This window comes from Littorina saxatilis, linkage group LG10, assembly GCF_037325665.1.
Source record: "Littorina saxatilis isolate snail1 linkage group LG10, US_GU_Lsax_2.0, whole genome shotgun sequence".
In the NCBI taxonomy this organism is placed as follows: domain Eukaryota; kingdom Metazoa; phylum Mollusca; class Gastropoda; order Littorinimorpha; family Littorinidae; genus Littorina; species Littorina saxatilis.
In genome coordinates, this window is record NC_090254.1 from 31628003 (window position 1) to 31655871 (window position 27869).

Below are 27869 nucleotides of genomic sequence, written 5' to 3' on the forward strand. Positions count from 1 at the left end.
GAGTAAATCAGAATTACAAAAGACGCAATCAGTTCTTCAAGAATGGTGAAAGCAAAAGTGGAAGACAAAACCGAACGGTAAGAGTTGTAGAACCTTAATACAGCATGACTTCCCTTCTTTGTCTCTGTTATTCTAGTGAGAAAATATCCAGCGATATTTTTCCGTAGGCCTAAAAGTTCGGCCATGACCTAGGCAAAATAACTTGCGCAGCCGCAGAAACAAGAAAATGGAAATCTTTTATGAAATGATTGGGAGCCACGCAAATTTGACCTCTTGATTCCGACCATGAACCCGCTGTTGATAATCTGGAAGGTCGTACCAGAAATGCAGATCTATCTCTGGCCGATACACCAGTTAACAGTTCCGCGGCCATTTTAGATCTCGCACATGCGCACTTCTTTTATCGCGAGCAGATTCGACTTATTTCCTTTTCCGGGTGATGCGCATATCGTTTTTCGGCATGTTAATGTCTTTTTCCTTTTCCGGTTGATTTCACCGCATGCGCAGATCGTGTTATTCGCCCACGTTTCTACGCAAGGGACACTACTCCGGCGCACTACTCCAGCCGTTGAAAGGGGGAAACATTTTCTTCAGTACAAGTAGTCTTTATGAATAAACAATTAACAAGAAGGACGTTGTAAATTCATTCAATGCAGATAAAATAAGAAATATGTTTGACGAACTTGTTCTGTTCTTATTCACATGACAAAATATGTGAAGATCGAGAGATGTTATTAAAAAAACCGTGTTCCAGGCAACTCGCAAACAGATAACCGCTGTGTATTTCACCACAACCCAACGCAAAGGAAACATGACACACTACTATTTGGCATACCTTTTTGCATTCATTGAACTTTCCCCAATAAATTCGGCTCACATCAGTCGTACTAAAAGTTTGTCAAAACACGACACACAGGCGATAACAAATGCCCACCTGAACTTGTGGTTCGCAACCACACACTAACGACCGTCGAGGCACGTAATGAATTTTGCAATCTTCCGACCACCATTTTTTAAGTCGGTTACTCCCATTACTGCAACCAATAACACAGCATGTTGACGCCATCGCTAATTTGGATGTAACGTGAGGTTTTTGTTATAACGTAGAGGAAAACACACCGTCCCGTTCAATTGCTTCCATCACGTTGAGCAGACGATGCAGCGGTTGCTCGTCGAAATTTCTCGTCCAACCAGAATCGCTTTGGGTATCACGTGAGTTTTCCTTCTTTGTACCATGTAAGTGCCGAAACTGTTAACTGGGGTATTAGCCTGTGTCTTGAAACAGCTGAAACACTCTTTTAGATTGCCGTTTCAATGTTAACCAAAAAGTTAAAGAAAAAAACCAAGGTTCAGTTGCGAACAGGCTGACAGCGGATTGAGCATTTATTCCTGTTGATGAAGGTACGATTGAAGCTTTATTCTCTCCGTCAACCAACAAGACTAGATTTGTAGCAGACGAAAAACAAAGTGTGCGTTTTTCCTGTCTTGTGAATGTGATTATGACGTTATAAGTTATCTGTACGTTGTACTTGTACTTGTACTTGTTAGATGTTTGAGGCCAATTAGGCCTGTTCATCCTTCTGTTCCCGCAGTGGGGCACTGCGGTTATGAAATTAAAGGCCCCTCCTGTTTTTGGAACCGCAGGAGCTTTCTAGTTTGCTGTTAGGTAGATTTTTGGTTCCTCTTTCCTGTCATGCTCTCTTTTTCTTCATGAATTCTTTTCTTTTTTCTGCCTTCTTGCTCATTCACCTGTATTTTTTCCAAAAATCTCTTCTCTTGCCGCTTGTCTCGCGATTCATGTATAGTTTAATCTGTTAGTGTTCTGATGTAAGTCCAGCAGTAGATAGGTTAAGCCTATTTTAACATACTGGAAACTGGTAATCTTCCAGTAGGTATTAATTTAGTTTTACTAAAGCCTGCTGGGACACAAGTAATGGGTTAGTGCATTTGTAAACAGGAATCGCTTGACAAGTGGCCCCCTTCATCCCCCCCTTCCTCGTCCTGATATGGCTCTGCGTAGTCGGCTGGACGTTAAGCAACAAATAAACAAACAAACAAACAAACATCCTTCTGTGGTCGTTTTCGTAGTAAACTTTAGCAACTTTGGCATGCATGGTGGGATCAGCCTAGTTACTAGCTAGTTACTAGTAGCACTCAGGATCAAACACAGTGGGGAGATCTTTCCAGTGGGCGTCCAACCTGGCCTTAAAGGCATTCACAGATGGTGCCGTCACGACCTGGTCTGGCAGGCTATTCCACGTGTTCACAATCCTCTCGCTGAAGAAGTTGCCTCGGACATTGAGTCTGTAGCGGGGCTTGCTTAGCTTCAGGGTACTGCCTCGGGTGTCTCTGCCAGCGAAGAAAGAGAACTGTGGCCGCTCTGTCTTGTAGAAACCATGAAGGTCACAGTACTTATAGACTTCAATCATGTCCCCCCTCTTGCGGCGATGCTCTAGACAAGGTAGCTTCAAAGTGGCCAGCCGTTCACTGTAGGGTTTGTCTTTGAGCGAGCTTATAAGCTTGGTTGCCCTTCGTTGCACGCGCTCCACCTCCTGACAAAGTGTCTTGTGTTGCGGCTGCCAGACTGCGTGGCATATTCGAGAATAGGACGGACACGTGACTTGTAGAGCTGCAGGAAAACTTCTACTGTGAGGTAGTCGAAGGAACGCCTGATGACTCCCATGACTCTGTTAGCTTTTGCTGCTGAAAGGGCGACATGCTTGCTGAAGCTCAGGTTGTTGTCCACATAGACACCCAGGTCCTACGTTGTGAAGACATTTCAAAACAAAATTTAGCTTTGATGCGTCATGGGATATAAGCTTTTCTATCTATGTCTCTGGTCATATGTTTCGTGACGTTCAACAACAGGCTTTGAATATGACAAACCGGCCTTTCGTCAAAACTGTGTGTCAGTTCGGCGATCACGCTACCTCAGTCACACAAGCTCTCGGCATGCAACATTTTGTCCATAACAGGGTCGATAACAAAGTGTATGTTTAACTTTCATTGTTACAAACTTTGACCAGGGATTTGTAAACTGGAATCAGTAGACTGACTCTGGTACCGGCCAGGTAATCAACTGAATGTAAGGATCCCAACATGTTTTCGCCGAAACCGTTTCGCTGACACACCGCTAGCTATAATATCAATGACACACGGGCATGATGTCACAATGACCAGGAATCTATACTTAGCATGCATTGACGCATAGTGGGACTTTCTGCGATCTCTTCACTATGTCAGCGTGTGTACTCGACTGTATGAGTACGAGTGTACCGGTGTGACGTTTTCATCTTTCGCCGTGTTGATATTTCGCTTCTCGGCCTCGTTGATCTAGTATAAACTCTACACTGAACAAAAAAGCACCCTTCGATAGTACTGATGAGCGACCTTGTGTACCTTACACTGATTCATGGGTCCAAATTTGTCCAACCAATTTGTTTTATTTAACTTAGAAATGTTTTCCTTCTTACTCAATAAGGGACGTAACCACTCAGTACACGTTTTCGAAGAATTCAATTTTGGGGGTGAAATCTGTATTAAATTTTACCACCAATTTTCTTCACATGCAAGAAACTGACATGCTTTTCGTCCATAAATAATTTCACTTCTTAATTTTACCAGGAAACAACATTTCAGTCTTGAGTATATCTTTCTTTCTTTATCAGTTTGGTGTTTAACGTCGTTTTCAACCGTTCAAGGTTATATCGCGACGGGTCTTGAGTATATGTCGAGGGGGAAATATGTACACAGGCGAAAGATGAAATCGTGACACCGGTCACTGAACTACACTGACCACCGGAAGAAACTGCGAGAAATGGAATTATATACTCACGGAATAAAATAATGTCTGTTACACGACACTTGGGATTGCCACAAGTTCTCAAATGTCGTATTATTATTATTATTATTATTATTATTATTATTATTGTGATCATTTTTATGCGCCTAATCTAGATATAGCCCTAGGCGCTTACATATTAATTTCTGCCGTTTGAAATGGAATTTTTTTTACAGACAGACAGACAAACAGACATTTTTTACACACAATATATAACGCATTCACATCGGCCAGTAAAGCTCAGTAGCCTATTAGGCGAGCATTCACCTTTCACGGCCTTTATTCCAAGTCAAACGGGTATATGGTGGACATTTTTATCTATGCCTATACAATTTTGCCAGGAAAGACCCTTTTGTCAATCGTGGGATCTTTAACGTGCACACCCCAATGTAGTGTACACGAAGGGACCTCGGTTTTTCGTCTCATCCGAAAGACTAGCACTTGAACCCACCACCTAGGTTAGGAAAGGGGGGGAGAAAATTGCGGCCTGACCCAGGGTCGAACACGCAACCTCTCGCTTCCGAGCGGCGCAAGTGCGTTACCACTCGGCCACCCAGTCCCTGTATAGTTCTGTTCTTTTATTCTACGTCGCCCGTCTTCGCAGCAGCAGAAAACAACTCGTCAAATTGAGTTCGAGGATTTATTCAGCATTCCATACATACAACTGCACATCGTAGCAGAACTCAATTTGACGAGTTGTTTTCTGCTGCTGCGAAGACGGGCGACGTAGAATAAAATAACACAACTATACGACATTTGAGAACTTGTGGCAATCTCAAGTGTCGTGTAACAATGTCTTAAAATTTAATATCTCAAAATCGGAAAAAGTTGCAGGAGAGCGGGGTGGTACGATCATAGAACTATCAATTCCTGAGAAGAGGAAAAAACAGAAAGTCGCCATGCAGGCAGGTGAACATGTGAATGTGGGTATGTGACAGAGAGTCGCCATGCAGGCAGGTGAACATGTGAATGTGGGTATGTGCCAGAGAGTCGCCATGCAGGCAGGTGAACATGTGAATGTGGGTATGTGACAGAGACTGAGTCGCCATGCAGGCAGGTGAACATGTGAATGTGGGTATGTGACAGAGAGTCGCCATGCAGGCAGGTGAACATGTACGTGAATGTCGGTATGTGACAGAGAGTCGCCATGCAGGCAGGTGAACATGTGAATGTCGGTATTTGACCAAGTGAAAGGAGGCTCTCTGCCCACGTGCAGCCTGGACTGATCCGTGGTGGTTGACAGGTATGATGATGCCGTTACATGACAACATCAGACCGTGGTGGTTGACAGGTATGATGATGCCGTTACAAGCTAAGTGAACAGGATATCTTTTGACTCAAGATAAGGTGGTGTATTTTTCGCCATTCTGGACTTTGTGGCCTGAAAAGTGGCTGGTGATTTGGAAACTAGGAACTTCCGGTTGGTAGGCGAGGTGCGTACAGACGATAACTTTATAACATTCGACAGCCTACTTTGTGGCAGTGCATTATTGCTGTGAAGAGACAACCGTCAAGCTAGGAGTGCGGAACAACTTTTGACTCATGATTAGACAGTGCGGTCCCACCACTGTTAGTATTGAGGCATAAACAAGTGCAGCGTGGCAACTTCCGGTCCACGGGAGCGGCGGGTGAGCCAGTGCATTTCAGCAATGGGAGACGAGCAGGCAGGATCCAGGCTTGGCACCCGAAGCAACTCCACGGGCAGCGCAGGCAAACAACCCCAGACACAAAACAAGAAGATCAAGGTACTGTGCAATTTATGCAAACAAGATGTACAAGAGAAAGACAAGGCTCTGAGCTGCGAGTTATGTAGTGCATGGTACCATGCAAGCTGCGTCAAAGTTGATGATAACTTGTATGCATCCCTCCAGCAGGAAGGTACGAAGCAAAGATCATGCTTGCATTTCTATTGCCCAAGGCCATGCAACGACCTAGCCGCAAAGTTTCTCAACAATTTCATGAGGATGGATGTGAGGATTAGCAAGCTGGAAGGCACAGTGTCTGACATAGACTCGAGAGTAGGAACAATGGAGGCGTCTGGCATGGACAAAAGGGTGGAGAAACTAGAGGCACAGATGGAACAAATGTCAGAACCGCAAGCAGGAAGTAGCATTGAGAGCGCGGCTCTCATCAAGAACATAGCAGGCGAACAGGCAAGAAAACAGGTCGCTGAAATGGAAGATAGAGCTCGACGCAGAGGCAATCTTGTCATCTTCAGACTAGAAGAAGACCCATCAACCGATCAAAGCAAGACGAAAGACATGGAATTGGTCCAGACAATTTTGGCAGAGACTAAAAGCCCACACCAACCCACAAACATCAGACGGCTAGGCAACCCAAAGGCCCAGGAAGAGGGGGTGAAGAAAACCAGGCCGCTTCGGCTGACGTTTGCCACGGATGCAGCCAGAGATGAAACCATCACCTCCTTCAGAAAGGCCACCAAGGGTATCACAGAAGACGACCCCAGGCTCATCAGCAAGATTGCAATAAGAAAAGATATGACACCGGGCGAAAGACAAGAGGAGCAGGCTCTTTTTTTAGAATGGAAAGAGAGAAAGGCCCAGTCACTACAGGAAAACGACACACATGCCATCTGGATCAGAAGGAAGGGCAAAGTGGTAAACATCGGGAGGAACCCGCTGGCCCAGATGGACAGCGAGGAAGAAGCGCTCAAAGAACGTTGAAGAAGAGGAAGAAGAATGTAAATAGTTTTAAACGTGATCCAAACTGCGGAAAAAAAAGACTTTGATGTACATACTCAGGCCAACTGCACTTGTATATATAGTAACGTTGACACCCTGAATACCAAGCGAGCTGAGCTTGCTGCCCTTGTGGAGATCCACAAACCCTCGATCATTGGCATTACGGAAATCAAACCGAAAAACGCTCGGTACAGTTTGCAGGAGTGTGAACTAGCAATACCAGACTACGAAATGTTTCATAATCTGGAAACCGGATCAAGAGGAATATGTCTGTATATACACAGCAGCCTGAAACCCTCCCCTGTAGACACTATAGACAGTGATTTTGAAGAACACATACTAGCAGAATGCAAAAGAGACAACCTGCCCTCACTGCTTGTGGGGCTGGTCTACCGAAGCCCAAACTCCAGCAAAGACAACAACGAGAAGCTGAACTCCCTACTAGTGAAGGCTGCACAACTGAAACACTACGAGCTACTGATTATGGGAGACTTCAACTACCCAGAGATAGATTGGGACTCGAGCACCAGCGAAGCAGGACCATCACACCCAGCAACCTCTTTCGTCAAAGCAACAAAGGATGCATTTCTGGTACAGCACCAAAAAGAGCCCACAAGGTTTCGCCCAGGGCAGAAGGCCAACATAGTGGACCTGGTTTTGACCAGCGAGGAAGGCACAGTGGAAGAAATCAGCACCACGCCAGGTATGGGCAAGAGCGATCACTTCACCCTCATCATCGACCTGAGCATGAACATGAAGAAGCCCACAGCACGCACTTCTTTCAACTACGCAAAAATGGATGCGGACGTCCTGACTAGGGAACTGGGAGCGATAGACTGGAAGAGAGAGGGAAAGGGACTGAAAGTGGAAGAATACTGGACCCTGCTGAAAGGCAAGATCTCCAGTGCAGTTGAGAAGGCAGTACCAAAACGCAACACACAAGGCAGACGCAGGCAGAAGTGGATGGATGGTGGCACGCTGACCTCAGTACGAACCAAGCACAAACTGTTCCGACGATGGCTACAGACGAAGAGTGGGGAGGACTACACGGCCTATGTAAGAGCAAGGAATCGGGCATCGGCAGCCTGCAGGAGAGCAAAAAAGAAGCTGGAGAAAACGGTCGCAAAGAGCGCCAGGACCAACCCCAAGGCATTCTGGTCATACGTGAAGTCCAAGACCTCGACAAGATCGGGCGTGGGCGACCTAAAGAAAGAGGACGGTAATCGAGCCACAACAGACCGGGACAAGGCAGAGCTGCTCAACACTTTTTTTCAGAGTGTATTCACCAATGAAGATGACGGCCCACTACCACAGCCTCCAACCTACAACTACGGAGAAGCACTCGTTGACTTCGACATCAAGGATGAGGAGGTGAAGAAGAAGCTCCAGGGTCTGAAGACGAACAAAGCGGGTGGACCGGATGGCATCAGCCCCTTGGTACTCTCGACGGCTGCGGACTCACTAGCACACCCAGTAGCGGAACTCTTCCGTCGCTCTCTGGCAGCCGAACAAGTACCAGGCGACTGGAAACGAGCTACGGTGACTCCTATCTTTAAGAAAGGCAGTCGCCTGACCCCAGGCAACTACAGACCGGTGAGCCTGACCTGTATCCTGTGCAAAGTGATGGAGGGTCTAGTGAGGGAGAGAGTCATGAAGCACCTGGCAGAGAATAACCTTATCCACAAAGAGCAGCACGGTTTCGTCGCAGGTCGGTCATGCGTGACTCAACTCCTGGATGTTTTGGATGCCTGGACTGAGGTTCTTGACGATGGCGGGAGTGTGGACATCATCTACACTGATTTCATGAAAGCGTTCGACTCGGTGCCTCACAAACGTCTGCTGTCAAAAGTTGCGGCCCACGGAATCCAAGGAAAGGTCCTAAGATGGGTGGAGTCATTCCTCACGGACAGAACCCAGTGCGTAGTGGTCAACGGAGCATCCTCACAGCAAGCTAAAGTTACTAGCGGCGTGCCGCAAGGCAGTGTTTGCGGGCCTCTACTCTTCGTCATCTACATCAACGACCTGCCGGAGGTGTGTTCCTGTCCTGTCCGCCTATTCGCCGACGATACGAAGGTCTACACTCGCAGCGACACAGAGGGGGGGCCAGAGGCACTACAGCATGACCTGGACAGTCTACAACAGTGGTCGGACAACTGGCTGCTCCGCTTCCACCCAGATAAGTGCCACACCTTGAAGCTCGGCAACAAGAAGTCCGAGGCAAAGTACTTTATGAAGGGGAAGAGGGGAGGAGTGGATGTCAACATTGAGCTACAGGAGAGTGAAGTGGAGAAAGACTTGGGTGTGCACGTCGACAACAGACTGAGCTTCAAAGAACACGTCAGCATAGTCTCTGGAAAGGCCAACCAGATCGTGGGCGTCATCAGGAGAACTTTTGACTACCTGACGGAGGAAATGTTCATCCAACTATACAAGAGTCTGGTCCGACCCAAGCTGGAATACGGGCACTCAGTGTGGCAGCCACACAACAAGACGCTATGTGCTGAAGTGGAGAACGTGCAACGCAGAGCGACCAAACTCATTCCAGGTCTGAAAGACGAGCCCTACTGTGAGAGGCTGAAAGCTCTGAAACTTCCAAGCCTGGAACACCGTCGCCTGCGGGGCGACATGATAGACACCTTCAAGTATGTGCACGGCATGTACGAAGCGGACAGACCCCACTTTGAGCCCATCAGCAGTAGAGACACTAGAGGCCACTCTCTGAAACTCGGCAAAGACCACTGTAGACTGAACGTACGAAGCAATTACTTCTCCCAGCGAGTAGTGAACACCTGGAACAGTTTGCCTGAAGAGGCAGTAACAGCGCCATCAGTCAACAGCTTTAAGACCAGGATAGACAATTTCTGGCGCCACAGTACTTCTATGTACAACCCTACCTGCCTAGTCTAGATTGTAAAATAGCCCGCCACGCATGCTACAGTCTAGTAATAGGACCTATGTAAAGGCTACACAGCCTACCACATAGTAAACTTCAAGTTCAAGTTCAAGTATGACAACATCAGACCGTGGTGGTTGACAGGTATGATGATGCCGTTACATGACAACATCAGACCGTGGTGGTTGACAGGTATGATGATGCCGTCACATGACAACATCAGACCATGGTGGTTGACAGGTATGATGATGCTGTCACATGACAACATCAGACCGTGGTGGTTGACAGGTATGATGATGCCGTCACATGACAACATCAGACCGTGGTGGTTGACAGGTATGATCTGTCGCGATATAACCTTGAATGGTTGAAAACGACATTAAACACCAAATAAAGAAAGAAAGAAAGACAGGTATGATGATGCCGTTACATGACAACATCAGACCGTGGTGGTTGACAGGTGTGATGATGTCGTTACATGACAACATCAGACCGTGGTGGTTGACAGGTGTGATGATGTCGTTACATGACAACATCAGACCGTGGTGGTTGACAGGTGTGATGATGCCGTTACATGACAACATCAGACCGTGGTGGTTGACAGGTATGATGATGCTGTTACATGACAACATCAGACCGTGGTGGTTGACAGGTATGATGATGCTGTTACCTGACATCAGACCGTGGTGGTTGACAGGTATGATGATGCTGTTACATGACAACATCAGACCGTGCACTAGTGGTTAGTTGCTTATTATTGTTATCGTCTCTTCAGCTGACATAAGACATAAGATATTAGACATAAGACATTAGACATAAGACATTAGACATTAGACATAAGACATTAGGTATAAGACATAAGACATTAGACATTAGATATAAACATTAGACATAAGATATTAGACATTAGACATACGACATAAGACATAATATAAGACATTAGACACTAGATATAAGACATAAGATATAACAATGTATTACAAGCAGTGTATCGCCATGAATTATGTCCTGCGACAATGTTCACGCTGTTGTTGCAAATCGGACAAGCAATCGAACATTTATTTCATCATTCTTTTATTAAGTCAGTGACACTCGGTAGCCTACGGATTTGGGTAAAAAGAGGGTGACATTTATTAGATTTCACCCAAAAAATCGATTTCTTCGAAAACGTGTACCGAGTGGTTACGTCCCTTGAATAAGAAGGGAAACATTTTAGGATGAATCAAATTTCCAAGTTAAATACAAAAAAATGGTTGGATAAATTTGGCCCCATGAATGTAAGGTACCTAAGGTCTCATCAGTACTATCGAATGGTGTTTTTTTGTTCAGTGTGGAGCTTATACAAGATCAACGAGGCCGAGAATCGAAATATGACCGCACGGGGAAAGATGACATCGTGACACCGGCATGACGAACTAAATAAACATGAACATGACTCTAAGTCTTCCCCTGCGCTCAGTATCAACTGAAGAAATTGGATCCGCGGTGTACCTGACGAAGGTGTGTCGGCCTTGGCGCCAAGCCTTGTCGTGCCCACAAGTACGGGTTCTCTCGGACTTTTACGTCCTGATCTAGGGTACAGCAGTACCACAAGCAAGGCTACCACATGCACTTTACTCCAACAAGGGTCGCACTACACGCGGCAAGGGTACACATGCAGCAGTGTACACACAGGTTGTGAAAGGCCACACACACTGCGGCAGAGTGAGATTTTGTTCTGAGAGGCGTTTGACTGAGAGGCCGGAGAGGTAGCCCAGTTGCTGTTAGCTGAACGACACTTCTATCTCTACCTAACCAGTGACATCGGAGTGGTACGTACGTAGGCCTACTGAAGTATTATATATTTAATCGGGGGCAGACTCGTGCGAACGTATCGTAGTAGAAATGCAGATAAAAAAAACAATGGAGGGTTTGGCAGACACTGACTTCCAAGTGAACATGAGTTTAATTGAAATCATAGGCGTGTATAGTGGTATTTATCCTATGACCTGCCTCTTTGTCTCTGTTAGCTGAGGAGGTGATAATTCTGAATTATCCATCGCAACCATATGAATTATCCATCACAACCGAGTTTCGATCTCAACTGTCATTGGTCATTGTCTTTGATTTCTGAGTACAATTGAATAATTTATAGAGGTCATCTGCATATTCAGAGTTTACAGATGGACTAGGCTACTTTTTTCAACATACGACTGAAATATTTTATGGTGTCAAAGTCAATATCACGTATAGGTACAGGCCTACATGTGTCAATATTGAGAAAATAAAGAATACTTCATACGATACGCACATTCTGCATGGATTTAAAGAGCGGAGTCGAGATATTTCGCTGGCTGAAGCGACTGCATGGTCAAAGGCATGTTCAACGAGTATCGCGAGTGGGATCAAGGGACGATACTCCCTAATTTTTACACAGACAGCCATCTACACAGAACCGTGAGAGAGAGAGAGAGAGAGAGAGAGAGAGAGAGAGAGCAATCAAAACACAACCCAGTCACCTGGTAGTTTGAAAACTCAATCTGAAACTGACATCGATTGTCGAAGGCATGCCTGCGGTGCATAACTCTCGAAAAGTTGTCGTAGCTGGGAACCCGTTGACTGAGACTCCATTCCAACGCCCAAAAAATTGAGAAGAGTCACCATGAAGTCAAATCAAACGTTAGGTTTTCTCATTTGGTTATTTGCTTCGATTGATAGCTGAATCTGCTTGCAACCGTTCTGTTCAAGACTGTTCGAACTGTCGTCTGCTAAACGGGCTTGTGTGAATCCGAGTCGAGTAAACTGCGGGGTTCAGCGACAAATGAGGGAGTGGCATCAAAATGAAAAGAAGACGAAAAGAAGTTGGAGATACAGTTAAGATATATGGGGAAGAGGATGTGAGGTGTTAGATGTAGGGCCAACCTTAGGTGTTCAAACTCAAGACCGGGACAAAGTAGAAAGCGATGTAGGCCTACCGCGACCACTCTCAGTGCCGACATACAACTTCCAAGCTTTATTGCTTAACGTCTACAACAGGCGAAGTATTGAAGCTTTGGCTCACCTAAACCCGACGACTGAATATGTAAGTGATCCACGTGTGAAAACCGAAACAGAACAGCGCGATGACAGCCAACATTTCTATCCCCGACTGACAAACAGTAACACTGCATGCGAACTGACTTGGGTCAACGATCAAACCAGCACGGCCCGAACTGAATTTGTTGCGCTGCCATTATCGTGCGCAATTCTGGTAAAAATATAAACCCGGTATGCCGAATTGAGTATAACGAAAGCCGATGTCAAATATACACAGGGATATTTTAAAATGACTTTCAAAATGTAAAAGCAGACAGCAGACCTTTTTATAAGCAATATGAATGACTGAATGTCCACATACAAGTCGAATGACGCCGTCCATTATGCTGACAAATGGGAACTAGCTTTGCGCATGAATTCATTGACATGAATTTCGACTGCGGAGGCTTTTGGCAAGCTGAAAACAGGCACGGGCAGGTTTTAGTGGAAATAGTAAGTGTAGTTTAATGAAAACGTCGGAGTAATGGGATAAATAGCTTACACACCTCGTCCTGAATATCTTGCATATTTTCCCTCGGGTCGATTTTCAGGTATTACCTCGCCAAAGGCTCGGTAATACCTGAAAATCGACCCTCGGGAAAATATGCAAGATAATCAGAGTGTGTAACATATACAGACGTTTCGCACTTTCGCCGTTTCGCACTTTGACGAATCGTCACAAGGAAAAAGTTCGAATCGTCAGCATCACTGAGGTGCGAATCGTCATAGTGATAGGTGCGAATCGTCACAAGGAAAAAGTTCGAATCGTCAGCATCAGGTGCGAATCGTCATAGTGATAGGTGCGAATCGTCACAAGGAAAAAGTTCGAATCGTCAGCATCACTGAGGTGCGAATCGTCATAGTGATAGGTGCGAATCGTCACAAGGAAAAAGTTCGAATCGTCAGCATCAGGTGCGAATCGTCATAGTGATAGGTGCGAATCGTCACAAGGAAAAAGTTCGAATCGTCAGCATAATAAGGTGCGAATCGTCATAGTCATAGGTGAGCGATTTTGGTGTTGTTTTGGGCTGGTCTCTCCCTTTGAGTCCTCTACGGAAGAAGACCTTTTTCGATCGTCATACTGACACTAGCGTGCACATGATTGTGCTTCGTCCGCCTGTCATGGGATCGTGATTGAAGTTGTGTGTGCGCATTGCTTGCAGTGTGTTTGGGTGAGTGTGTGTGAATTTGATTTCTAACTTTCTATTCGTTTCGTTTTGTATGCATCATGTATAATGGTGTGCACTTTTTAGGTATTTTATGTATTCTGCTTTTTTATGTATATTGTGTCTTTTGTATTACATGGGCCGTGTGCTCTATTTAACATAGAGAAATAGCACACAAAATTTTCATTATTCAGTTATTTCATGTCTGGTGGCGGATGTGACGCGAGCTTTGACTGCGAAATGGAGAATATGGTTCTAACAATATAACTACCCCTGAAGTATTTCTGTTGGGTTTTTGTTTTTGTTTTTTCCTTTCTCCTTTAAGTTATCAGTTTGTTCGCGTAGCCCGTCTCTGCCATGTTTTCTTCTGTCTTTTTTCTTTCCAGAAAACTCATAAACAAGAAGAGCAAACGCTCGATCGAGTCACTTTCGCAGTTCTGAATATTATATGAGGCATCAGATGGACAGGAAGAAATTGCTATTCACAACACAATGAGTCACGTTCACATAAAATTTGAGCCCGGTCACTTTTATAGTTTCCGAGAAAAGCCCAACGTTAAGTTGTGTGTTGCCGAACAGAAAAGGCTAGTTATCTCCCTTGTTTTTCTGATAACGTTCGTAAAAGGCTACAGATGTAAATACTTTGATGTAAAGAATAATCCTACAAAGTTTCAATCACATCCGATGAACTTTGTCAAAGATATAAAATGTCTAATTTTTCCTTTGACGCTGACCTGTGACCTTGAAAAAGGTCAAAGGTCAACGAAACCATCGTTAAAGTGTAGAGGTCATTGGAGGTCACGACTAAACAAAATATGAGCCCGATCGCTTTGATAGTTTCCGAGAAAAGTCCAACGTTAAGGTGGTGTCTACGGACGGCCGGACGGCCGGCCGGACAGACTAACACTGACCGATTACATAGAGTCACTTTTTCTCAAGTGACTCAAAAACCGGCAAAATAAATCCCTGCGCTTAGAACTGTACCCACGGAATACGCGCGATATAAGCCTCATATTGATTGATTGATTGATCGTGAACATTACGTGGACATTGAATCTCGCCACTGGATTAGCCTATAGCCTTTTTGAGTTTATAAGCTTTGACCATTTGATTTTAAATTGACCCATTGTGTTTTTGTCTTCAAAGGGTCATTATGACCCATGACGTGCATATTGACAGGCTGCCATATCGAGTATGCAATGAGTGAAATATCTGTCAGTGGGCTTACTTATTCCAGCGTCGCGGACGACGCTGGTATCTGCGGTCGGGAAGACTTTCCACGAATTTGCCACAGGGCGCCGCCATGTTTTCTGTGCTCGACTGCGAGTAGACCACAGGCACATTACACCCAAAATTCTTGTAGGCATACACAGACGCAACATAGCATATACAGACAATAACACCCACAACACCTCAACTGCATATGAAAGGAATAAAAATAAATCCGCAAATCAGTCGCGCACAATACACCAGTTAGAAAAACAAGGAGTACCAAAGCGGCGTGCAGAAACTAAACTGACTCGGAGACTGAGAAGAAACATTTATCACACGATGTGGATAGCAAACATTAAAATAAAACAGATAAGTCAAGCAAAAAATAAACACAAATATCGAAAACACAATAAACAAAGGTAAAGAAAACAAAAAGAGATGCTTGCCGACAGTCAGTGTGTGTGTGCGTGGTTTGCCGTGTGCGTCAGCGGGGTGTGTGTGTGTGTGTTTGTGTGTGTGTGTGCGTGCGCGTGCATGCGTGCGTAGGCTACGTTCTTGCGTGTGTGCGTTCGAATGAGAAAGAAGAGAGAGAGAGGATTGAACAATGAGGTCACGTTCTCTGTCACATGAATACATATACACACACTGAAGGCTACTTCGGACACGAACACTTGCCAACAACTGTGGTTGGACATGCTTTTGAAATGTAATATTTTTTCGACATGATTTCTGGACATACGAATCCCGCTGTGTTGCCTACTGATGTTGCGAATGATGAAGGTTTTGAGTTGACTGACCTTGAGGAGGGATTGCATCAGGCGTTTATCGTCTCAAATTATATCCTTGCTACTTTTCAGGAGTCAACTATTGCCATTCATGGTAACTTGGATAGTCAATGTTTTTATTTGTTTGATTCCCATCAAAGAAACAGAAATGGTAACCATTCTTCAAATGGCGCTGCAGTTTTGATGTCATCAAGTTAATTCCTTTGCAGAATTGATTGATTTTCTCAAAAGCCATTATCAATGTGTTTATCAATTAACACCTGTTCATTTCTGTCCAACTGCAATGCAAACTCAATGTGGAGGAAACAAGGATTCATTACAAACAAGTCATCCCTGTACATCAACAGATTTATGTACCTCAATCAATACTGCTAGTATGAGTGACAGGAATCTAAAAGAAAAAACAACCAAACGCAAATGTACTACTACTTCTTCGACTCGTTTGAATGTAAAACAGAAATGTAACACTATCTGTGACAATGACGGTTCTACGACTCGTTTGAAGGACAGTATAGATCGAACCTTAACCCACAACTACGACAATTTGTGTCAGACTTTTTTGAACAGGAAAATATGCACGCCGTGGATGGTGGCACGCCTAGTTTTTTCCACCGCAGGAACAACACCCAATTCGTTCCCCCGCAAGACGAACAACATGGTACGTGTCTCCAAATTAATGCCTTAAAATAGTAGGTAACCAGACTTTCTTGTATTGAAGTTTATATCATACTGTTCGGTACTTTATTTTGCATTGGATCAGCTAGTTGTCTTACCATTTACACTCTCGTGTACTACATAAGAGAAGAAATGTCATCAAGACAAGTCAGAAATACTGTCTCCCACGTTAAAAATGATGAAATAACACAAAGCACGGTCAACAGAAGGGCTTAAATCTTTTTGCTGGTCAAAGTCAAACTACTTGTGGATACTGCTCTTCATTTTTAAGTTTAAGCTTACCTTAGTTTAGACTCACGATCGGTTCAAAGATCAACAGTGAAATTTGACGGGGTAAGATCCCCCGCAGCTTGGTCAAAAATGCGGGGGACCTTATCTGGTGTCTGCGGGGGACCTTACCCACTGAGAATCGAGTACCACAAAATAACGCTAGATTAGAGCAGCTTATCCACGATGCTGGTGCCCAAAAACGCGCATACAAGGCTGCAAGGTATCGAAGATTAAACTGTGAGTATTAAAATAGTGCTTTAAATGGTAGTTCTAGGTTAATTTGTACGAAATTGAGACCTCTCTGTATAATTTTCACGGACTTCGGCAGAAAATCGAACGCCACTGTTCACGAGTACACAACAAGACATAAATTACATATTATACATATAGCCTAGGCAATTCTGCTTCAGAATATCTATACTTAATAATGTGATTTGCCACAACGTACCTTCACAGGGCAATTCCTTTGCGAGATAACAATTTTGCTTCCACGTGCGGGGGAACGAATTGGGTGTTGTTCCTGCGGTGGAAAAAAATAGGCGTGCCACCATCCACGGCGTGATATGCCTCTGTTCAACAGTAACCAAAACATGGAAGATGTTTTTGAAACTTTACAGAAATGTAACACTAGCCTATCTGTGACAATGTTGCTTTTGAATTGAACCCACATTTGTTGAACAGGAGAGAATGTTCCTGTTCAACAGTGCCCAAAACACTGAATCTGACGTTTTTGAATCTTTTCTGTCATCTAACTGAATCTGACGTTTTTGAATCTTTTCTGTCATCTAACCCAATTGCTCATGACTTCATCGATCTTGAACATGCCTACTTTTCAAAGAAAGACAGACAAAAGCGACATCTGCATGTTAGCCATCTGCCTGAAATGCCGTCAATGCACTTTTGTAAAATTGTCACAGCTGTTATGCACTTTTGTGAAATGGTCAGTCGGCTGTTGTGCACTTATGCAAAACTTGGTGCTGTGCTGTTAACATTTGAACAAAATGCATTTTGTTCAAATGTTTAGTGCAACTTGCTACTATATAATCGCTGTATGCGCTTTGTGGTAATAATGCACTGTTGTGAAAAGTTTGCGCTAAATGTTGGCACTATGCATCATTGTTGGAGCACCCTCCTGTAGATGCACCATGCTGAAAAATGTACTTATGAATCAAGCATTGACTGAAATAAACAATTTATATATCCAGCACAACATGCAATTCATTAACTTTTGACCCTAACCTTTAACACTTCCCAAAATAAATCTTTGGTGGACATTGCATCGACGCTGTTCATTTTGAATGAACATTTTTCTTGTTGCATCTGTGGTTGGCAAAGGCGGACAACGCGCCACCCTTCCTTTCAAGCATTTCTTCTTCGGCAGTATTTATTGTGAAGGCAGTGAGTGGCGACTCAGTGCGCTATCTGTATTGGGTGAGCGCGCAAGGCGAAAAATAACAGACCAGTATTTAAATACAGATTAACACGCACGCACACACACACTCTCTCTCTCTCTCTCTCTCTCTCTACAAACTAAGAAACACAGGGCCGGACTAGGCGAAGAGGAGGGGGGGGGGGGGGGTTGCCAGTGGTGGTCCAGGGGGATGTTCCCCCTGGCGGGGGATGTTCCCCCTGGCGGGGGATGTTCCCCCTGGCGGGGGATGTTCCCCCTGGCGGGGTCAAGGGGCAGAGCCCCTTGTGGGGGTCAGGGGGTGAAGCCCCCTGAAGCTGATGGGTAGGTCACAGGGCCGGACTAGGCGAAGAGGAGGGGGGGGGGGTTGCCAGTGGTGGCCCAGGGGGATGTCCCCCCTGGCGGCAGGGGCGGATCAGTTCATTTTATGACTGGTTTTCACAAGTATATTGTGAAGATATGGGTGTGAAGGCGCGAAGCGCCTAGCTTGCTAGGGGGGTCCGGGGGCATGCTCCCCCGGAAAATTTTGAAAAAAAGGATGCAAAATGGTGCAATCTGGTGCATTCTGAGGATGATCATTACCAGTTTCAGGCAGCAGATTTTGTCACTGATTAATACCCCCAAAATTGAAACTCAATGTAAAATAAAGAAATGCATACCTCATTCAATATATTTATTTTTTGGCTGGGGGGGGGGGGGGGGGGGGTCCGGAAACCCTAGAACCCACCCCCACCCCCTCGTTGTGGGGGTCAGGGGGCAAAGCCCCCTGAAGCTGACGGGTAGGTCATATTCTGAGATAGGAAAATGGTCGCTCCTTGCATGAAACGGCATAAAATGAGCAATAATAAAAAAAAAATTAAATAAGTAAGGTACATGTTTAGGCTAGGGGGGGGGGGGGGGGTTGCGCAACCCCCATAACCCCCCCGGTAGTCCGGCCCTGGGTCATATTTTGAGATAGGAAAATGGTCGCTCCTTGCATGAAACGGCATAAAATAAACAATAATAAAAAAAAATTTAATAAGTGAGGTACATGTTTAGGCTAGGGGGGGGGGGGGGGTTGCGCAACCCCCATAACCCCCCCGGTAGTCCGGCCCTGAAACACACACACACATATATATATATATTAAATATAATTATATGACAATGACGTTTCGCACCTCTTGGCAATGACGTTTCGCACATCTTGGAAAAAAGTACTAAACGTCATTCTGAAAAGTGCGAAACGTTATAATGATGTGCGAAAAGACAAAAAAAAGTGCGAAACGTCATGTCCAAATTGTAGATTAAGTGCGAATCGTCCGAAGTGCGAACCGTCAAAGGTGCGAAACGTCTGGTATTCGTGTATATTTGCCGTGTTGAGACAGAGCGAAACAACAGCGTGGATGTAGTTACTGTGTTCAGTTACAACCATGCGACTGACTGAACAACGTTAGTTTCAGCAAACAACGCCTGTTTAATATCCATTGATGTCATCATTTTCACGAGTTTTTATTCACAAACACCTGGGAAATAAATCTCATGTTCCCCATGCAATAAATCCCCGGTTACCATAGTTGCAGGAAGCAGGTTATACATGTTATGGATAATCAAAAGCAAACCCAATAGAAACGCTCGGGGATTCTTCGGCTCTTTTCATTGGCGTTTCCCCAGACCTAAACAGACGACACCACACTGCTTTGCAAAGTTCCAAAAACGAACTGGCAAACTGGCAGAAGTAAACAAAAAACAAAACTACTTCATGAAAGGTCATGTATTCACCACAAACAAATGAAACCTAGCGATATGTTTTGTCTTCTTACAAAGTCATGGAGTGCGTGTATCTGTGTTTCGATACACAGACGTTCGGAGAAACACGAACGTCAAGTTCAAGTCAAACCACAGGCGAAGGTATCGTCCACTGGACTACTACTATCACAGACTGAAGACTACAAGGTACGTCACTCACCTTCGAGTCTTCTGTGTTCTTGGAGTCGCTTCCTGGGGGAAAATATTGTTCAAGACGGTTTGCCTCTTCCTACAGTCTGTGTAAGATCAAATAAATACAGTTGAATGATTGTTTGAACTATATGCACCTTTAGTTTTCAGCTTCCGTTCGCTGCAGGTTGTTTTTAACCATCATTTGGACGAATCTTCGTTTGCAAGCCGCTAATATTCACTTGGCGTCTAATTATGCATCCGCACCGAATATGCATACCAGCGCTCATTGGTTAATAACAGGATATTCGATGATTATTTTCCCGTGGGTAGCTTCCCTTTGCTGCATAATATTTACATATGTTTTAGACCAATGAGCGCTGGTATGCATATTCGGTGCGGATATATATTACAGTCATCGCACAATACTGGAAGTTGAGAGTTTTGATTGGCTTATCCGGCTTGTTGTTGATGTTGTTTCAGTGGAGGGGGAGGTTGACTTACATTTAGTCAATAACATTAATACAGGAATAAATGTTTTGCGGCAGACTCGGAATTGAGACTTTAGACGCGACGTGTGTGTGTGTGTGTGTGTGTGTGTGTGTGTGTGTATGTCTGTGTGTGTGTGTGTGTGTGTGTGTGTGTGTGTGTGTGTGTTTTGATCACAGTTAACTTATACCGATTTGTTAAGGCGTTTCCTCTGATATTGTTATGTTTCTTTCTCATTTTCTTCAGCCGTGAGTTGTCCGCACTAACTTGGACCCAGTCGAGCAGACAGACCGAAAGGGACGTAGCTTCGTCATGTTGGACCTCCTGACCGCAGTGCAGGCCTTGTGTCGAGAGGCTCTCGTCACTGTCAAGGACCTGAGCCACAGAGCCCCGGGCTCACCCACGACCCAAGCCCTGCTGGTGGGAGCCCTGGTGGGCTTCCTGGCCTACAAGGCAACCCAGACACGCTACCGCCTGCCGCCAGGCCCATTCGCCTTGCCCTTGCTAGGCAACGCACTGTCCATGGCAGACGCCAAAGAAGCCTTTTACGTGAAGCTGGGACGGTGGGCGAAAGAGAAGTACGGGCCTGTCATCACTGTGTACATAGGGCCCATCCGCTCCATCTTTCTCAATGATGCTGACGTCGCCACGGAGGCCTTGGTCAAGAAGGGTGAGTCTGATGAAGCAGATTAGTTACTAACACACAATCATTTATGCATGCCAAGCAAAGAGAGAGAGAGAGAGAGAGAGAGAGAGAGAGAGAGAGAGAGAGAGAGAGAGAGAGAGAGAGAGAGAGAGAGAGAGAGAGAGAGAGAGAGAGAGAGAGAGAGAGAGAGAGAGAGAGAGAGAGAGAGAGAGAGAGAGAGAGAGAGAGAGATTTCACTAACGAGAAGAAAACAACAATGTTATAGAATTCTGCCACCGGATGTAACGAGCAATTGTGAAAAACCTGCCCTTTTTCAGCATGGCTAATAAGGCCAATCCCTAGAGAGGTCTTGAGTAAGAGCGTGACTGTGTGGTAATGGGCAGGCGAACGTCCCACAGCACAGTAAACACCCCTCCCCTCCCTCCCCCTCTGTCACCACCCTCCCCCCTAGTCTTAGACCTGCAAACACATTCTTTGAATCGACCATCAACACCTGAACACTTCTTGTGTTCCGGTTGACTCTTGTAAATGTTCTTTGTTCACTTTACTGAAACGTGTGTCAGTCGCAGAGAGCATCCAGGGTGAAGATTGTTAGTATGTGACCAAGTGAAGGGCTGGTCTTATCCATGTAAAATGCCTGGCTAGATCTGAGGTGTGTAAATGGAGGGCTGGTCTTATCCATGTAAAAAGCCTGGCTAGATCTCAGATGTGTAAGTGAAGGGCTGGTCTTATCCCATGTAAAATTCCTGGCTAGATCTGAGATGTGTAAGTGGAGGGCTGGTCTTATCCATGTAAAATGCCTGGCCAGATCTGAGATGTGTAAGTGGAGGGCTGGTCTTATCCATGTAAAATGCCTGGCTAGATCTGAGATGTGTAAGTGAAGGGCTGGTCTTATCCCATGTAAAATGCCTGGCTAGATCTGAGATGTGTAAGTGGAGGGCTGGTCTTATCCCATGTAAAATGCCTGGCTAGATCTGAGATGTGTAAGTGGAGGGCTGGTCTTATCCCATGTAAAATGCCTGGCTAGATCTGAGATGTGTAAGTGGAGGGCTGGTCTTATCCATGTAAAATGCCTGGCTAGATCTGAGATGTGTAAGTGAAGGGATGGTCTTATCCCATGTAAAATGCCTGGTTAGATCTGAGGTGTGTAAGTGAAGGGATGGTCTTATCCCATGTAAAATGCCTGGCTAGATCTGAGGTGTGTAAGTGAAGGGATGGTCTTATCCCATGTAAAATGCCTGGCTAGATCTGAGATGTGTAAGTGAAGGGCTGGTCTTATCCCATGTAAAATGCCTGGCTAGATCTGAGGTGTGTAAGTGAAGGGATGGTCTTATCCCATGTAAAATGCTACCCCCCGCGGGTTAGGGGGAGTCCCATATTGGTTGGGACGAGAAAGAATTTACCCGATGCTACCCAGCATGTCGTAAGAGGCGACTAACGGTTCTGTTTCTCCTTTTACCCTTGTTAAGTGTTTCTTGTATAGAATATAGTCAATGTTTGTAAAGATTTTAGTCAAGCAGTATGTAAGAAATGTTAAGTCCTTTGTACTGGAAACTTGCATTCTCCCAGTAAGGTCATAATTATATTGTACTACGTTGCAAGCCCCTGGAGCAATTTTTTGATTAGTGCTTTTGTGAACAAGAAACAATTAACAAGTGGCTCTATCCCATCTCCCCCCTTTCCCCTATCCCATCTCCCCCCTTTCCCCGTCGCGATATAACCCTGAATGGTTGAAAACGACGTTAAACACCAAATAAATAAAGAAAGAAAGAATGTAAAATGCCTGGCTAGATCTGAGGTGTGTAAGTGAAGGGATGGTCTTATCCCATGTAAAATGCCTGGCTAGATCTGAGGTGTGTAAGTGAAGGGATGGTCTTATCCCATGTAAAATGCCTGGCTAGATCTGAGGTGTGTAAGTGAAGGGCTGGTCTTATCCCATGTAAAATGCCTGGCTAGATCTGAGGTGTGTAAGTGAAGGGCTGGTCTTATCCCATGTAAAATGCCTGGCTAGATCTGAGATGTGTAAGTGAAGGGCTGGTCTTATCCCATGTAAAATGCCTGGCTAGATCTGAGATGTCTTTCTTTATTTGGTGTTTAACGTCGTTTTCAACCATGAAGGGTTATATTGCGACGGATCTGAGAATTGTAAGTGAAGGGATGGTCTTATCCCATGTAAAATGCCTGGCTAGATCTGAGGTGTGTAAGTGGAGGGCTGGTCTTATCCATGTAAAATGGCTGGCTAGATCTGAGGTGTGTAGGTGGAGGGATGGTCTTATCCCATGTAAAATGCCTGGTTAGATCTGAGGTGTGTAAGTGAAGGGATGGTCTTATCCCATGTAAAATGCCTGGCTAGATCTGAGATGTGTTAGTGAAGGGCTGGTCTTATGCATGTAAACGAGAAGGAGTGTGCCTCAAACATTATCCTTATCCTTATTCTTATCCTTATCCTTGTCCGTGTCCTTATCCTGATCCATTGTTTTCACTCTTGACGATAGGACACGATGGTGATTGTGAACCAGTGGGCCATTCTACACGACCCGGACAAATGGGATCAGCCTGAGGAATTCAGACCAGAGCGATTTCTCGACGATCAAGGTAAACTTTGTGCGGCCTGTGTGTCCTTTCCTTCGGGTTGTTAATTTGTACAGATTTGACGAACACACATACCATTAGTATTTAAACACGTCAAACTGAGAAATTTAGACCTGAACGATTTCTCGATGATCAAGGTAAACTGTGTGCGGCCTGTGTGTCCTTTTCTGCGGGGTTGTTAACTTGTACGGATTTGACGAACACACATACCATTAGTATTTAAACACGTCAAACTGAGAAATTCAGACCTGAACGATGTGTGCGGCCTGTGTGTCCTTTTCTGCGGGGTTGTTAACTTGTACGGATTTGACGAACACACATACCATTAGTATTTAAACACGTCAAACTGAGAAATTCAGACCTGAACGATTTCTTGATGATCAAGGTAAACTGTGTGTGGCCTGTGTGACCTTTCCTGCGCGTTATTAACGTGTGCAGCCTTATATACGGACAAGACAAACAAACGTACCATCGGAATGTTAACAACTTCAGTAAGCAAAATGTCATTGGAGATGGGTTCCAATTTACTTGGGTTTCTCAGTCTGGATAAAAACCGGTGGTTCTGTTGTGAATAAGAAACGCGAATAACCACACACAGACTAGAAGTATACCAATAACTCGCGGTGCAACACGGAATGACACCACTTAAATTTCGGTTCGAGACGGCAGTCGGGCAAATCCCGCAGGTTTTACCGGGAATCATTCAAGCCAACTCACCGCCAACTATGGGGAATTGCGTTGCTTGCAGGCAACCAAGAGGATATTTATATTGCTTGACGTTTGAGTGTACCTGAACATTTACGATGTGTATTATTTATGCTTGCAGGCAGCCAAGAGGAGATTTATATTGCTTGACGTTTGAGTGTACCTGAACATTTACGACGCGTATTATTTATGCTTGCAGGCAACTTGAAGAAGATAGATAGCTTGGCGCCGTTCTCTGCCGGACGCCATGTGTGCCTTCATATTTATGAGGGATGTTTATGCTTGCAGGCAACTTGATGAAGATAGACAGCTTGGTGTCGTACTCTGCCGGACGCCGAGTGTGCCTGAATGTGTAGGAGTGATGTTTATACTTGCAGAAGAAGGATAGCTGGGCGCCGTTGTCTGCCGGACGCCGAGTGTGCCTGAACATTAAGGAGTGACGTTTATACTTTCAGGCAACTTGAAGAAGATAGATAGCTTGGCATCGTACTCTGGCTGTCGGACGCCGAGTGTGCCTGGATATGTAGGAGTGATGTTTATGCTTGCAGGCAACTTGAAAAAGATAGATAGCTTGGCGCCGTTCTCTGTCGGACGCCGATGGTGCTTGAATATGTAGGAGTGATGTTTATGCTTGCAGGCAACTTGAAGAGGATAGACTGCTGGACGCCGTTCTCTGCCGGACGCCGAGCGTGCCTGGGAGAGACCGTGGCCAAACCGAAGCTACTGCTTATCGTCGCCTGTCTGCTCAAGCGCTTCACCATCTCGCTACCAGAGGGCGTTGTCTATGACCCGGAATACAACGTGGCGGCTGGTATGGGTTTTCACTCGCCCAAACCTTACACAATCGTCGTCCACAAGCGCTGAGAAATGTTTCCATGGGAACAGCTACCCCAGCAATACAACAGTCAAGGTCAATGGCGTTGGCTTCCAACGGAGCCAGCTATTCACACTTCACTTTATTGAATACTCTTTCTACTTTGTAGTCCAGTGCCAGTGTTTGATGTTACCATGCTGAGTCTTGTCAGGATGTTGAATACTCTCTCTACTTTGTAGTCCAGTGCCAGTGGTTGATGTTATTGTGGGAAGGAAACCATGCTGAGTGTTGTCAGGATGTTGAATACTCTCTCTACTTTGTAGTCCAGTGCCAGTGGTTGATGTTATTGTGGGAAGGAAACCATGCTGAGTGTTGTCAGGATGTTTCAGGTTACAGAACTACAGTCCCACTACATAGCAACTGTCTGATGTCTTTGTCTCCTGCTTGTCACCTTAAAGTTGTGTAACTACAGTCCCACTACATAGCAACTGTCTGATGTCTTTGTCTCCTGCTTGTCACCTTAAAGTTGTGTAACTACAGTCCCCCTACATAGCAACTGTCTGATGTCTTTGTCTCCTGCTTGTCACCTTAAAGTTGTGTAACTACAGTCCCCCTACATAGCAACTGTCTGATGTCTTTGTCTCCTGCTTGTCACCTTAAAGTTGTGTAACTACAGTCCCCCTACATAGCAACTGTCTGATGTCTGTGTCTCCTTGTCACCTTAAAGTTGTGTAATACAGTCCCCCTACATAGCAACTGTCTGACGTCTGTGTCTCCTTGTCACCTTAAAGTTGTGTAACTACAGTCCCCCTACATAGCAACTGTCTGATGTCTGTGTCTCCTTGTCACCTTAAAGTTGTGTAACTACAGTCCCCCTACATAGCAACTGTCTGATGTCTGTGTCTCCTTGTCACCTTAAAGTTGTGTAACTACAGTCCCCCTACATAGCAACTGTCTGACGTCTGTGTCTCCTTGTCACCTTAAAGTTGTGTAACTACAGTCCCCCTACATAGCAACTGTCTGACGTCTGTGTCTCCTTGTCACCTTAAAGTTGTGTAACTACAGTCCCACTACATAGCAACTGTCTGATGTCTGTGTCTCCTTGTCACCTTAAAGTTGTGTAACTACAGTCCCACTACATAGCAACTGTCTGATGTCTTTGTCTCCTGCTTGTCACCTTAAAGTTGTGTAACTACAGTCCCACTACATAGCAACTGTCTGATGTCTTTGTCTCCTTGTCACCTTAAAGTTGTGTAATACAGTCCCCCTACATAGCAACTGTCTGATGTCTGTGTCTCCTTGTCACCTTAAAGTTGTGTAACTACAGTCCCCCTACATAGCAACTGTCTGACGTCTGTGTCTCCTTGTCACCTTAAAGTTGTGTAACTACAGTCCCCCTACATAGCAACTGTCTGATGTCTGTGTCTCCTTGTCACCTTAAAGTTGTGTTACTACAGTCCCCCTACATAGCAACTGTCTGATGTCTGTGTCTCCTTGTCACCTTAAAGTTGTGTTACTACAGTCCCCCTACATAGCAACTGTCTGACGTCTGTGTCTCCTTGTCACCTTAAAGTTGTGTTACTACAGTCCCCCTACATAGCAACTGTCTGACGTCTGTGTCTCCTTGTCACCTTAAAGTTGTGTTACTACAGTCCCCCTACATAGCAACTGTCTGACGTCTGTGTCTCCTTGTCACCTTAAAGTTGTGTTACTACAGTCCCACTACATAGCAACTGTCTGATGTCTGTGTCTCCTTGTCACCTTAAAGTTGTGTAACTACAGTCCCACTACATAGCAACTGTCTGATGTCTTTGTCTCCTGCTTGTCACCTTAAAGTTGTGTAACTACAGTCCCCCTACATAGCAACTGTCTGATGTCTTTGTCTCCTGCTTGTCACCTTAAAGTTGTGTAACTACAGTCCCCCTACATAGCAACTGTCTGACGTCTGTGTCTCCTTGTCACCTTAAAGTTGTGTAATACAGACCTTATGCACAAGAACTGGAAATGTGTTTTTTGAACAATTTCTGTCGACACTTTTACAATACTTTCCTGTTTTAAGTAAAATACGTACACGGGTATATTATGTATTATAATGTCTGCGGGCGTGTGTTTGTCTGTCTGTCGTTTCTGAACCATGTAAGTAAATCAGACCAATAATCCTGAATCTTTACACACGACCATAACATGTGAGGTATTGTTTCTTCTGCTTGATTACATAGCGGACATAATGGCGTATCAATTTCCGCAAAAACAGGAAACGTCCTGTTGATAAAATTCTGTACAAAATTTTGTATTGGAACCAGCGGAGCTTCTGGTCAGTTGTAGTTTTTTTTAATTTTTTGAACAAGAAGGGCAAACCCCATGCGACTCACATGCTTGACCTTGACCTTTACATGACCTTGACCTTCAGGGTCAAGGTCAAATAACTAAACCTAGCAATGACATCATACACTAAGAACTGCTTTACACATTTTTCCTACCAAAATACATGTGACCTTGACCCAAGGTCAAGGTCATCCAAGGTCATGCAACACAAAGCTGTTAATTCAAGACATAGGAAGTACAATGGTGCTTATTGGCTCTTTCTACCATGAGATATGGTCACTTTTAGTGGTTCACTACCTTATTTTGGTCACATTTCATAAGGGTCAAAGTGACCTTGACCTTGATCATATGTGACCAAATGTGTCTCATGATGAAAGC

General features: G+C 44.9%; 1 protein-coding gene across 1 annotated transcript; it reads left to right on the plus strand.

Annotated features, from left to right (window-relative positions):
* The first annotated feature begins 527 nt into the window (after positions 1-527).
* On the plus strand, positions 528-27244 carry LOC138977841 (cytochrome P450 2D28-like). Its single transcript, XM_070350449.1, has 6 exons — positions 528-1401; positions 10766-11247; positions 20656-21101; positions 21454-21457; positions 23551-23650; positions 24990-27244. The coding sequence occupies exons 3-6, from the start codon at positions 20722-20724 to the stop codon at positions 25214-25216; spliced, it is 711 nt and encodes a 236-aa protein (XP_070206550.1). The 5' UTR covers positions 528-1401; positions 10766-11247; positions 20656-20721; the 3' UTR covers positions 25217-27244.
* Positions 27245-27869: the final 625 nt, after the last annotated feature.

Coding starts and splice junctions, on each gene's coding strand:
- LOC138977841 (XM_070350449.1), top strand. CDS start 20,722: ATGTTGGACCTCCTGACCGCAGTGCAGGCCTTGTGTCGAGAGGCTCTC. Junction 23,651..24,989: donor GCGATTTCTCGACGATCAAG/GTAAACTTTGTG, acceptor TTATGCTTGCAG/GCAACTTGAAGAGGATAGAC.